General features: G+C 39.0%; 1 protein-coding gene across 5 annotated transcripts in view; it reads right to left on the reverse strand.

Moving 5' to 3' along the window:
• The window catches only part of TRIO (trio Rho guanine nucleotide exchange factor), a 246,764-nt gene that overhangs the window by 155,019 nt on the left and 79,444 nt on the right, over window positions 1-12,301 (reverse strand). For all 5 annotated transcript variants that reach the window (XM_071736663.1, XM_071736660.1, XM_071736662.1 and 2 more), the window contains exons 5-6: window positions 11,742-12,254; window positions 9,086-9,208 (exon numbers count right to left, since the gene is read on the reverse strand). In XM_071736663.1, coding sequence (XP_071592764.1) covers window positions 9,086-9,208; window positions 11,742-12,254 — 636 coding nt within the window. The remainder of the gene's footprint in view (window positions 1-9,085; window positions 9,209-11,741; window positions 12,255-12,301) is intronic.

Here is a 12,301-nt window from a genome sequence, read left to right on the forward strand (position 1 = left end):
TGTCTTCTCCCTCTCCCAGTATTCTTACCCTAAAGCTGTTCATAAGGGGCTATTTAGCCTCCTGGAAAAGATACTTTTGTCCCACTTAATTGAATAACAATCCTTGATCATCAGAGAGAGGGTTCTGTGGTTGTAAAAACCAAAACCCTGTTGCCAACATCATCTGTGTACACAGTTGTTGACCTGCAGGATTTATATACCCTCTCAAGAAAAGAGCTGAGAAGAAAACCACCTGGGCTCCCATGCCCTTGACCATTGTTTCTGGAGCCATACAGTCATGCTTCAACCTTTCCAGGGCACCCCTGGCTGTATCACTGGTGCTCACATGGAAGAGCAGCAGCAAATAATGGTCTGAGGGCTGGACAAGGTTTGGCAGTCTTTCCGCAATGTCCAAAATCCAAGCTCCCAGCAAGTGAAAAACTTCCATAAAGAATGGGTAAGGTTGGCAGGTTGGCAGATGGGGGGTTATCTGTTCCCTGCAGAAAGAAGTCTCCCTTTATTATCACTTGTCTCTTTCTTTTGGTATTCTGTGTGGCTCAGATGGCCTAGATGCCTTATTTGACAGCTCCTGGCTCCTTATCAGCATGAGGTTTGTGAACCTATTCTGTAGCTACAAATCTACAGGTGAAGCCAAAACTTTCCTCCTAGTGCCTGAAGCCATTATCTTCCAACGTTCATCATAATAGGAGTCTCTACTTCCTAGACAGCCACGGACTCTTTCTGTCCCTCATCCCTTCAGTATAGTTGGTAGTTTGGACTGCTGAAGCTGCAGTGTTGGAAAAGATCTGGTCAATCTCTCATTATCTCTGATGCTGTGCAGATTGCTGAATTCCTGCAGCTCTATTACTTGGTGACGCAGACCCTTAATAACCGCACACCTCCTGTGGGCAAGAAAACCATCTCCTGCTGTGCCAGTCCTGGCAAGAGGCCACAGGCCTTCCCTGCAGTCCCAGGCATGCAGAGATGCATCCTCCCTCTGGAACTCCCTCTGGCTTGAGGCCACTGATGTTACAGGGATAGCCAGTCCCACAGCAGCTGGGGACCATGCCGTGAGATGCATCACCACACAGATGCTGTTCTGAGCAGAGTTGCTGGCTCCTTCTGCACTAACTGCAGCACAAAATGCCATCTCCATTGGCTATTTGTGTTAGCTGCACTTGTTCTTGCCTATATCCTAAAAATTTATGTGTGGGCTCAAACTGCCAGACACTATCACACAGAATGGTTGGGAAAAAACCAGTAAGAAACATTAAAATCTCAACACTCTAGACTGAATTATTTTTCCCTCTTGTCCATGTAGTGCAGTCTGGAATTCAAAAATGCAGGAAATGCCAAGGAGCAGTCAGCTACCTGTCAGCAACAGCATCCCAACCTACCCTGATCAAGGGTTGAGAAACTGAGTTCAATGAGCCAGAGAGGACTGACTGCACCAATGCTCAGTAAAGGTCAGAAATCAACCAGTGACAGAAGACCAAATCCTGAAATTGCTGGTTAACTGCATGGCTATATTACTACTGAGAGATTTGATGGGCAGCCTGTGCCAAAACCTGACTATACCCCTATTACTAAGGGAGGTTAGGGGAGAAGGTTGGCATGTGGACACCCAATGCCACACAGACACCGAGCATCCAAGGTGGAGTCACTGCCCAGAGCCTGACACTGACTGGCTGGGAAGCAAGTGTTGCAGTTCCCCCAGGATTCACTGTGTGGACTCACTTGAGTGGTAACTGGCAAAGGTCTCTATTAATTGTAACTGTGTGCATGTATATTTGACAGCCTGCATCCCAGTTGGTCCACATAATAAACTGAGTGTTCTTCCTTCTGAGCGTGCCTTCACAATACTGCCTTTTAAATTTTAAGTTATCACGCACGTCTATTCTCTCCTCTTAAGCACATCTGAAGAACTATATGAGTACAAAACTGCTATTTCCAACAAATTTTAAAAGACTGGAGAGCATTTATACCTATTAAAGTGCATGCAGCATAAACACAAGACTGCTAAATGAATCTGGAAAGTCAGGTCTTTATACTGCTATATAAAAAGCACGAGTCAAAAATAAAAAAGAATAAAGGCTGTATTAGCCTGACATTTGAACTTTTTGTGTATCATAATAAGAGAATTTTAGCAATTCTGGAGTGTCAGTTAGATATAAAGGACAGGGCAACATAAATGTGAAGTTAAATCACAAGTGAGCTGTGGTTAAAATGCATTCATTTTCCCATGGCAATTTGACTCCACAAGTGTGGAGGAAAAGCCCCTGTAGCAGTATAATATAAATTAATACGCTGACAGTTGAACACATTCCATATATTCCTTTCCATTAAAAATAAAAATAATATCCTGAAATAATCTCAACCTCCCCCTCTCATCATATCCCTCACTAACTTGTATACCTATTAGAGGTTTAAGTTTCAGCATTTTATAGTGTAAAGGAGATAGATTTAGTTGAGAAAGAAAATAAATTCAAATTGTAAAACACTACGACTGGACTGTTTTTAACTGACTCTTGAAAGTTAATGGATTTTGTTCCATTTTCTAAAATAACAGCAGGTCCAGTGCCATTACTATATGAAAATTCACATTTTTTTGAGTACCAAGCAAGGTGATACTCATTCATATGGATTGATGTCTTATTCATTGCGCAGATTTATATCCTGGTTTCAGTTAAGAAGCATCAGCTGTCTGGTAATAACTGTTAAAGACTTGTTCAGCCATCTCATTTTCATCATATGAATCTGCATGAAACATCTGCAGCTTGTAAATGTGCATCAGCAGTCTAAAAGGTGAGAGGCAAAAGTGATACTTCATTTCTTGCATTGTGTTACACATAACTATTGTAACAAAACTAAAAGGGGAACAGTTCAAGTTACTGAATTACTGTATGTATAGTAAGTATACAAATGTACTTATAACAATTACTATCTCTCACAATGCCTTTTAGATGAACACTGAAGACACCTTACGATCTCTGGAAAGCTCCTCATGGCAGAGTTATTCCCTAAAGGGATCATACATATAAAAAAGTACTGTTTAGCAAGGCAATGAAGATGAGTAGCCCAACACAAGCTGTAGTGCACTGCATTATTCTTCAGTGTGTGCCTGAAAGGTAAGCACACAGGGGAAAAATACAGGTGACAACCTGCCAGCTCAACTGAACTTTATCATACTCAATACAAAATAAAGCTGGCATATGCCCTGAAGGTTCTGTTTTATTTTCTGATTTTTCCACACACATTTAGAAAATGTTTGTTTAGCTTTAAAATTTCCAATAGCAGTTTTCTGACACAGGCTATTAAGCATTCAGTGTTAAAAACAACCACCTCAGCGACATGGTCCATAAGCATCCTAACTGGCAGCTCTATATCAACTGTAGCAAGTTTAAACTATTAATCTGTGATGAAAATATTTTAGCAATGGAATTTTCAAACCATCTGCCACTTCACACATAAATGGCCACCAAGACAAGGTGAAGCATTAATGTATGAAATAATCCTTGCTTTAATGAATTTATCTTTTTTCTAACAACTCTTCTATTCCCATTCTTGCAGCAACAGTAGAACTCTCAGTTTGGCAATCCAGACTTCAAAGATGAGAACTGCAAAGCAACTAAAGATATCACCTCTCTTCCCATGAAAAAAACCCAAACATTAAGACTGCAAGTGAGGAAAGCATTTAGCCTGTTCTTCAACTGGTACAAGGATCTGCAAAATATTCTCAAGTAACTATGTAATCATGGCTATCGTGACTGGAACAAGTGAAAAATTTTTTTTGTAAATGTCTTTATCATCTGTTTCCTACAGTTTTCATGGTGAGCCTAAGGAATGTTACTGCAAGAATACATTCCAACAACACCATCAACTTCTTCCCTCTCTTACTTCTCACTTACCTTCTCTTTCTCATAGTGAATGTCCATGCCTTCAATTTCTCCTTAAAGCCACATCGTTTTCATCTGGGTGTTTCCTATTAAAATATTAAGTATGGGGCTCTAAACTGGACCTGGTTCTCTAGTAGGACTGACTGAGTCAGAGCAATTTATTTAGAAATCTTAAGTTCAGCACCCCCAAGAAGTATCAAGAATAAAATAAGATCTGCCTCTATGAAGATGCATGCCTGTCTATTCCTTTAGCTCATGATCCATTGACATGAACATGTCACCAGCTGATAGCTTTTTAAAAGCTGTTTATTTGCTTCTTCCTTCTAGCCTATATTTCATCCTGTTGACGTCAGAGGGCTCCTCAGCAGCTGCAAACAGGCTGAACTTGTTTTGCCCTTTCAATCTCTTCTGAGGTTGGTGGCATCCAGACATTGTGTCTAAGCATTAACTGCTCTGGTATGAGAAAGATTCCCTTACAGATAGGTACTCAGTAACTTCCTCCCAGTCTGACCAGGATCCACAGCTGTGCGTTCACCCCTGAACTTCAGGAAAATCACAAATCCATGGTTTGCTGAAACTAAAGTTATGCAGAACTAGCTAAAATTTGACAGAATACATTTTACCTGCTCTACTGCCCCATCTCCATTTAGTGTCTTTACTTTGTCTATAAGAGATGTTAGATTGGTTGGGAAATTGATGGACTTTATCAAATAACTATTATTACTTATTTATTTTTATTGAAAGCCCTGCTTAAGTGATCTAGTAGTTTTGAGCAAAACAGCAACAAAAAAACCTACAAAACAGACATGTCCTCCCCAAGACAACAGAACTAGTTCACTGCTGTTCATCATTCTGCACTCCAAGGCTTCTGTGAAAGTCTGCACTTCAAAACAATCTGAGAATGCACGGTTCACAGTCTTTTGGTCTTACTCTCATTTGCTGAAATCTCAGAGGACCCAGGGCAGTTCTAGAATTTCCACAGTACTTAAGTCTATCTCAAGTCAGATCTCTGTATGGTTATAGAAATATATATTGAAATAAAAAGAAAATCAAGAGTGAAACATAGCAGTAGTACAAAGGAAGAGAAAAAGACACACTAGCTGTCAGCTAAGATGATTTTACCTAACCTGACCTCCCTAACGTTCTCATTTGTACCAGCCCTGTGGTTGGATTTGAGCAAACCAAGCCATGTAAGTCATGTTTGTAACTTTTAACTCTGAAAACAAAGTAAGACCTAAGTGTTGTGTTCATACTTTTTTTTTAAGCTCCCAAAACTCTCACCGCTCCACATCTCTGGTATTCTCTTTTTAGATGAGAACTAACTATTTGATTACTGCCCTAATAAAGTGATTTGTGTATATGCAAACACACTGTTCTGAGAACATTAATCAAGTTAGCAGTATGCTAACAATTGAAACAAGGCTTTTTGGATTATGGTTAATAAACATAACTTTTTTTGATGGTCCTATCCTCCCTCAGACAACAAGTAGTCAGAGCATGCTCTTTCATAGTAGCCAATGACAGCTTTCTCCAAAGAAAGTTTCCTTTTGTCTACATCACTATCCAATCCTTTTGACCCTCACTAGTGTAATGAGGGGCACAGTGAAGCTGTAATGAAAGCAAGGACTTTTGGTCCAGCAAGAAGAAAATACTTAAGTTGATAACATCCTCTACCCATCTTTCACGTGACTCCTTTTGTTCCCTTGTTTTCCAGCAAGCACACATAGAAAGTTAAAAAGCTCATCAGGTAATTTTCGTATTTGCAACTCCTATGATGCCTTATTTGAAAGTTTCTCCCTTCATAGGTACTAAAACTTTTTGAGAAATGAAACATTGGTTTAGTCACCCAAAGAGGAACTTCAAGCTGAAACTGAGCAGTGCTTAACTCAAACTTAACCTGTACTTAACTCATTACTTGACAACAGCAATTTACTGTTGCTGAAAGTAGGCTTTATAAATGGTACTGAAAATCCATCCTCATCTTTAGAGAGGACAATTATTTTAAGTTTATTTTTCCCATATTGATGGAACACAGAATCTATGTGCCCTGTAAAGACACAGCCCTGACATTTATCAGTGCAATCTGTTAAATTCAGTTAACAGCAGGTTACATACCTGCAGCTGCATATGTGAACTGCCTTTCAGGCAGCAGCCTTTTCAGCCGCATGAACCTGTGGTAACCAAACTTACGTCCATCTTCAATGTGCATCAGTGCACCTATCCAGCTTTTCTCTGGAACTGCTTCATTGCAATGAGAACCAGTCTATGTATTAAGCTTCACACTTTCACAGACTTACTCCTGTTTACTTTCAAGTGCAACCACATAAACCTATCACACACTGAGAACACAAGATTCCTAGACATATCACTTGCTAACAAAACTGCTAAAAGTACATCTAAATCTCCTCCCCCAATGTACTATTCATCTCTGTTTTGCAACATTTGGTTTATACTTCCAAATACTTTGTGCCGTAATACGGAAAACCAGATTCTAAAAATGGCAGAAAGCCATTACAAGGAAAAAAAGCAATATTCAGCAAATCCTCTTTGTCCTTGGTGCAACTAGCTCCTGTTCATGACAGGAACTACGTAGCTTTCATAATGGTTTACATCCAGGTGGCTCATTTCAGACTGGAAGACTAGATTAAGTTTTTGGCATCTCACCCAAAGGCCGTCACTCTCACCCAAGTTTGGCATAAGCAGCTGCAGAAGTTGTCCTCCTGCAACTCTTGGTAAGCAGAGCTGCTATTTGGGAAGTAAGGGGAGATGGGAGAGACAGCTACTGACAGAGGGTAGCACCTGCTGTGAAGGGAACAGATGCCCTGTGGCAACCATAATGTGTTGGGAAAAGCAGCTGCAACATCAATTATCTGGCTTAAGCTGTGAGCAAGTGCAAGAGGTTGCCTTTAGCTGCTTGGGCAGCGTTTACCCTTGAAATAGCCCTTCTCCACCTAAAATGAGCCAAAGGATACAATTTGGAAAGTGAAATGAGGTAGGGTCCAATTAGGGCCACACTGAAAAGCCTTTGAATTCTCCTGCATGTAATACACCTAAATATATTAAGTCATTCTTTCTTCCTTCCTTCCTCTGCTCCATACAACTGAATTTGTACATGGGTTAGAAGTCAAATTCTAACTTGAACATTAGAGCATTCATGTAAGAGATCTTAAATCAATTCTGATTGCTGAAGAGCTACACTGACAAGCCCAGTGAACAAACAGTAGCTTGTCAAGAAGAGATTGTATGTGAAGAGTGATCAGGCAGAAGCTGAACATGCTTGCAGGAATCAGAGTGCCCAACATTTTTCCTGTTAAAAGCTAATGAAAAATAGGACCTGCCAAAATTCAATCAGCTTAAATCAGTCATATGTCATATTTGGTTTATTTTTTTCCCCAAATCTACATACAAGGCTTTTGCTATTTAACCAAATAAATCCCAGCAAATCTGAACAGTGCTCAAGTCAAAATGAGGAACCTATCATTTTGAATTTGTATTTTTCTATTCTGTGCCAAATAACCACTTTCGAGGGGGATATCTGCTATAGCAACACAAAGAAAAACTGCAGTGTGCTTTTCCCCTCTTAAATATTTGGACTGCTTAATTTCCCCCATATTTAAGCTACTGCTTATGTGCTTCAAGAAATCATTGTACAGGCTTGGTAAAAGTCCTCTGTAATAAATGCATTTGACTTCTACAGGCAGAATGGAGATTAACAGCAAAAGACTAACAACAAAAACAGCAGGGGGGATTATGCTACATCACTCAAGTGCTTCCTACTGTTGATAGCATATGAACAGTATGGAAGTGTGTGTGTGGGAAGTCATCCAATTTGAAGAAAAGGGGACAACAGTGACTAATACCAGGACAGGCTGACAGTAGAAGAATTTAACCTTTAAAGTACCAGACCAAGAATTGGCTAGAAGGCCGTCCAAAATACAAAGTACAAAAATAGTCACTCATGTCAATGACCTCTACAGTCCTTCTGTGAGCTATTTCTGCTCTATATGCAGAAACAATATGCAGAACAATGAGCAACAGTGAGGTGCATAACTTAATTACTATGTTCCTCAGCATCTATGTTCCTCAGCATTTGCTTTACTCTTTTCAAAAACTTCGTATTGAATTTTAACTTTTACAAACATAGCTGAGTTGCTAAAGAAGAAAATGTAACTTCCTTACTCGTGTCTTCTATTGCCTTAACTCCAGCTATACCATACACAGTAACTGCCTTACTAGTCCTTCCATTATTTTAGCAAGATGTATAACCTAGCTAAGTTTCTCCTATTTCTCCTAAGTTTTCTCCATTTCCACAATGACCAGTTTTGTCCTACAAAACCACCCTTTTGCAAGAGTTGATTGTTTTGACCAGACCTGAATCCAATTCTCATCCTTGGACTGCTAAGGATGTTAATTTCTAACAAGACCAGTAGTGTTCTTCCTTCACTGAGCTGACAGACAGGGACTAGATTTAGGCCCAGATTCCCAAAGTTAATTAAACAACTACAATCCTCATCATGAAAACAACCCAAAATGTACTTGACAATTTAGTCCCAGTATCCAAACAGGAAGCCATGAAACTGAAAATAAGCAGCTCTTCACTGCTACTTAAAATTCAAACTTTTAATTGCAGCCTACTGACGGCTAATCCTAACATCATATCTGGGGGGAGGAATAAAAAAAAAAAAAGTTTCTCTGCTCTAAAAAAAAAAGTCTTCTCTGCTTTCTAGTGTGCCAGAAATTAGAAGTTTGTCTTCTTGAAAATATGGAAAATTATTATACCAGGCTCAGCTGTTTATCATTACTACTTAGAATTTTTTTGTCTGAGTTGCAATCTATTCAGAAGATGCTGAGAGCTACTGCTTTTTGTATAGAGTGCTAAATACTGTATTGCACGAGACTCAGTGAATTTCCCACAAGAACCAACACAGTACTCAAACACACACACTAGGTTCCAGAAGTTTGGATGATTATACTTCAGAAGAGTTGAGGTTGTGTTGAATATTGCCATTGGTCAACAAAATAATTGTTAGTTGATCACAGTACCTCTACACGTGGTTCAAGTTCCTCCTTTGTGCTTTATAGTTTTACTGCTCAAATACAAATTTGTGCTACTTGTAACAGAACAAATGACTTAAGTATGATTTACAAGTTCTTCCTTGACAGGGAACAAACAGGTGCTGTCAGTGCTGTGAAGTGAGGCCTGTTCTTACCATACAGTTCATGGCAAAGTGACTGTGCTGTGTCTGAAGCTCCATGGCATGGGGATGACTGGTTCCAATCTCTGTGTAGCTGTTCAGAAACAGGCCTTTGTTGTGTGTGATCCAGTCAAACATCTAAAAGAAAATATTAAGGAAAAAGAAATCACTGATTTGTCTGGGCAGAAAACATAGGCAAGTAATGTGAGAAATCTGTGAACACAGTAAACAGTCTAGGGACATGAAAATTAAAACTGCGATGCTCTCTGCGTTTTAAGTTACCCTATAGTTTAACAAAACCAGTGCCAAAACGTGAGGTTTTGGACTAAGCAGCTGAGGTTGTAAACTATTTACTATAGGTGTTTATCTCAACAAGCTACAGCATATTCAGAATCATAAAATAATAAACTTCATTACTACAAAGAAGTCAAAGTAAACAATCAGGCTGGAGCACAGCCCTGAGTTACCAAGTTTATACATTCTCCAGTGTCAGCATTTCATGATGTCAGCACCTTAGTAATTTAGAATGAAAATGGCAAGTCATGGAAATTAACTATAAATTCATTCTTGCTGATAAAGTACTTCAGCAGCAAGTTTATATTAATATTCTTATTTCATAACTTTATAGCAGATTGGAAAGCAACTTCTGTTTTGCTAAACAACTTGAAAAACTATACTTAAGAGGAGTTACAAATTACCTTCTTCCAGATAAGTTTAATGTTTACATGTGTTTGACTCTGTGTTTGTTTTTTTGTTTGCTTATTTTTGTGTTGTTTTTTAAAAAAGTATTTTAATATTCAAACAAATTTTAGGAAAGGTCTTATCTGACAATGACCATCACTGAAGGTAGATAGGTATGTTAACAGCAGCACTGCAAGATAAAGTTTTCAACAATGAAGCAACACAGCAAAATGCTAATGTTTAATTTCCATCCCTCTCACAATAGTCTTGAAATCTTTGCTGTATATCAGCTCCAAAGACCCACCTCCTCTCTAAATAAGCCAAAAAAGATTGTTCAGGAAAAAAATGGTAGGAATGAGCAGTACTCAATTTTTAAAGATCTTTTAAAATATGATGGCTAACAGAGCAATATTCTCAATTATTTCACCTAGGTAACTGACAAATCAAATTATGAGTAGACCACAATGTTGTAAGGACTGTAAACAAAACAAAACAAATCCAAACCAAAACGAACACCATATAGTTTTAAGCACTTAGGCAACTGAGACAGCTGATCACATACGTTTAAATTTTCAGATTCTTATCTAGGCTACAGTGAAGACATAGAACACTATTTCAAAACAGACACCGGTCCAGCTTGTGACCCAGGTAGTCTGACTTTGCTACCACCAAATAACCTACAGGGCAATTCCAATTAGAATTCGCCTATTTTTCTCCTGAACCAGCCCAGATTCCTTGAGTGAAGAGTTGTGCAAGTCTTCCAAAACAAACATGTTTATTGCTCTCCATCCACTATACTTCATTTTTTCAATAAAGATCCAGCACTTTCCCACACCTAAACTATAGACATACTCTGATAAAAAAGCTCTGTGCTATGAAATCTAATCTGACACAAAAAGTACAATCATAGGCTCCTGTACCTATTCTGTAAACACTTACTTTAAGTGCTACTTTCAAAAAATTTAGTTTTTTAAACACAGCAGAAAACATCAATAGTAATGTAAAGAAATTACTGCACTAAAATTATGAGAGTAAGGGAAAGCACAGGAGAAGAAAACAGAGGAAAGAGGAGAAAAGAGAAGTACTATATATTCTTACTCTGGTTTTAGTATTCCCCATGCATCTGCTTATGACCACTGCTAGAGAGCAGGACACTGGCTTAACTGACCTCACTCAGTTCAAGCATTCTTACAAAAAATGTTAAGAAGCCTGGCAAAGATCATACTTAGAATTTGACTGCACAGTTTAGGTTACTTCTATGCCCAGAAAAAAACTCCCCATCCTTCCTTAAAGCTATTTGTTCCATGGTAACAAGTTAATAATAAGTGACTGCAAATCCTTCTATATGAAAACAGATCTTATTTGAGCTCATCTAGAACTCCACTGTCTGCCATATTTCCTCTTCAAATTCCATGACAATCCAGGGCTCTCTCATTTGATGACTGGTCAGCCTGAAACATTTTAAGATCACTCAGTGCCCTGTTAATGACATATGTACTGTCAAAAGAAATAAATCAGTTTTTAGCCTGGGACTTTAAATCCTGCATCAGTGAAGCAGTTCCCTGTGTCAGCCTCTTCAGACTTTGTTGACTGCTTGTCACTCAAATCCCAATGGTCCCTTCAAAAGGAGACCAGTGTAGTCCTTAGTTATCTGTATTTATAAAGCATACAGCATTCATCTCTGCTTGACACATGCAAAAGCAACTATCTGGAACTAAAAGTTACCAAAGCAAGAGCTTTAAAGCCACTAAGACTTAAAATTTTATTCGGTTAGAGCTACCTGAGGTTTTTTCACAGCTTAGAATTACTATTCCATATCCTTTACTCCAAAGGACTCAAGAGTCAATCTCAATAAAGAAATACTTTATTTCTCATTAAAAGGCGAGTGATTTACTCTAAAGACAAAAATTATTCTTTCCAGTTATCCTTGGCACTTCTTTCAAGTCCATCAAGCAGCACCCATTTATCCTCCATTCCCCCAGCCCCTTACCTTTTCAGCATCCTGCTCAAACAGCCTGAGCTGAAAGCATTGGTCCAATTTCAATTTCCGCACATGCCACATCTGATGCAGATGCTGCCGCGTTGAGTGCAGCCTGTCCAGCATGGTGGATACTTTGGGTAAAAGGTTTTGTAAGTCCGCATTTCCTGACCCAGAGTTCTTTTTGGGGAAGCTGTCACTGCTCTGTATCCGTTGGAGCAGCTTTTGTCCTTCCACATCAAGGTCCTCAATAGGGGCCTTAATGACTTTCTTTTTTAATTGTGAATGCTCCTCTATCATATTGCGAGCACCTTCCAGGTCCTGAGGCATTTCCTTTTTTGACAATATATCTTGCAGTTCCTCCAGTCGGGACAGCATATGGGTTGCATTGCTAATGTAGTCCTCAAAGGCAACTCTGATTTCTATCCACTCCTCATGGTTGTACTCCAAGCAGCCATCAAATTCTGGGGTTAGCTGAGACGGATCAACTACTTTGGTAAGGCCTTCCAGAGACACCATATTTGTCTAAAAAATAAACATTTTTAAAAATGCTGTTACTGAAATGAATTTGA

The sequence above is a fragment of the Heliangelus exortis genome, chromosome 2, assembly GCF_036169615.1.
Source record: "Heliangelus exortis chromosome 2, bHelExo1.hap1, whole genome shotgun sequence".
NCBI classification, from domain to species: domain Eukaryota; kingdom Metazoa; phylum Chordata; class Aves; order Apodiformes; family Trochilidae; genus Heliangelus; species Heliangelus exortis.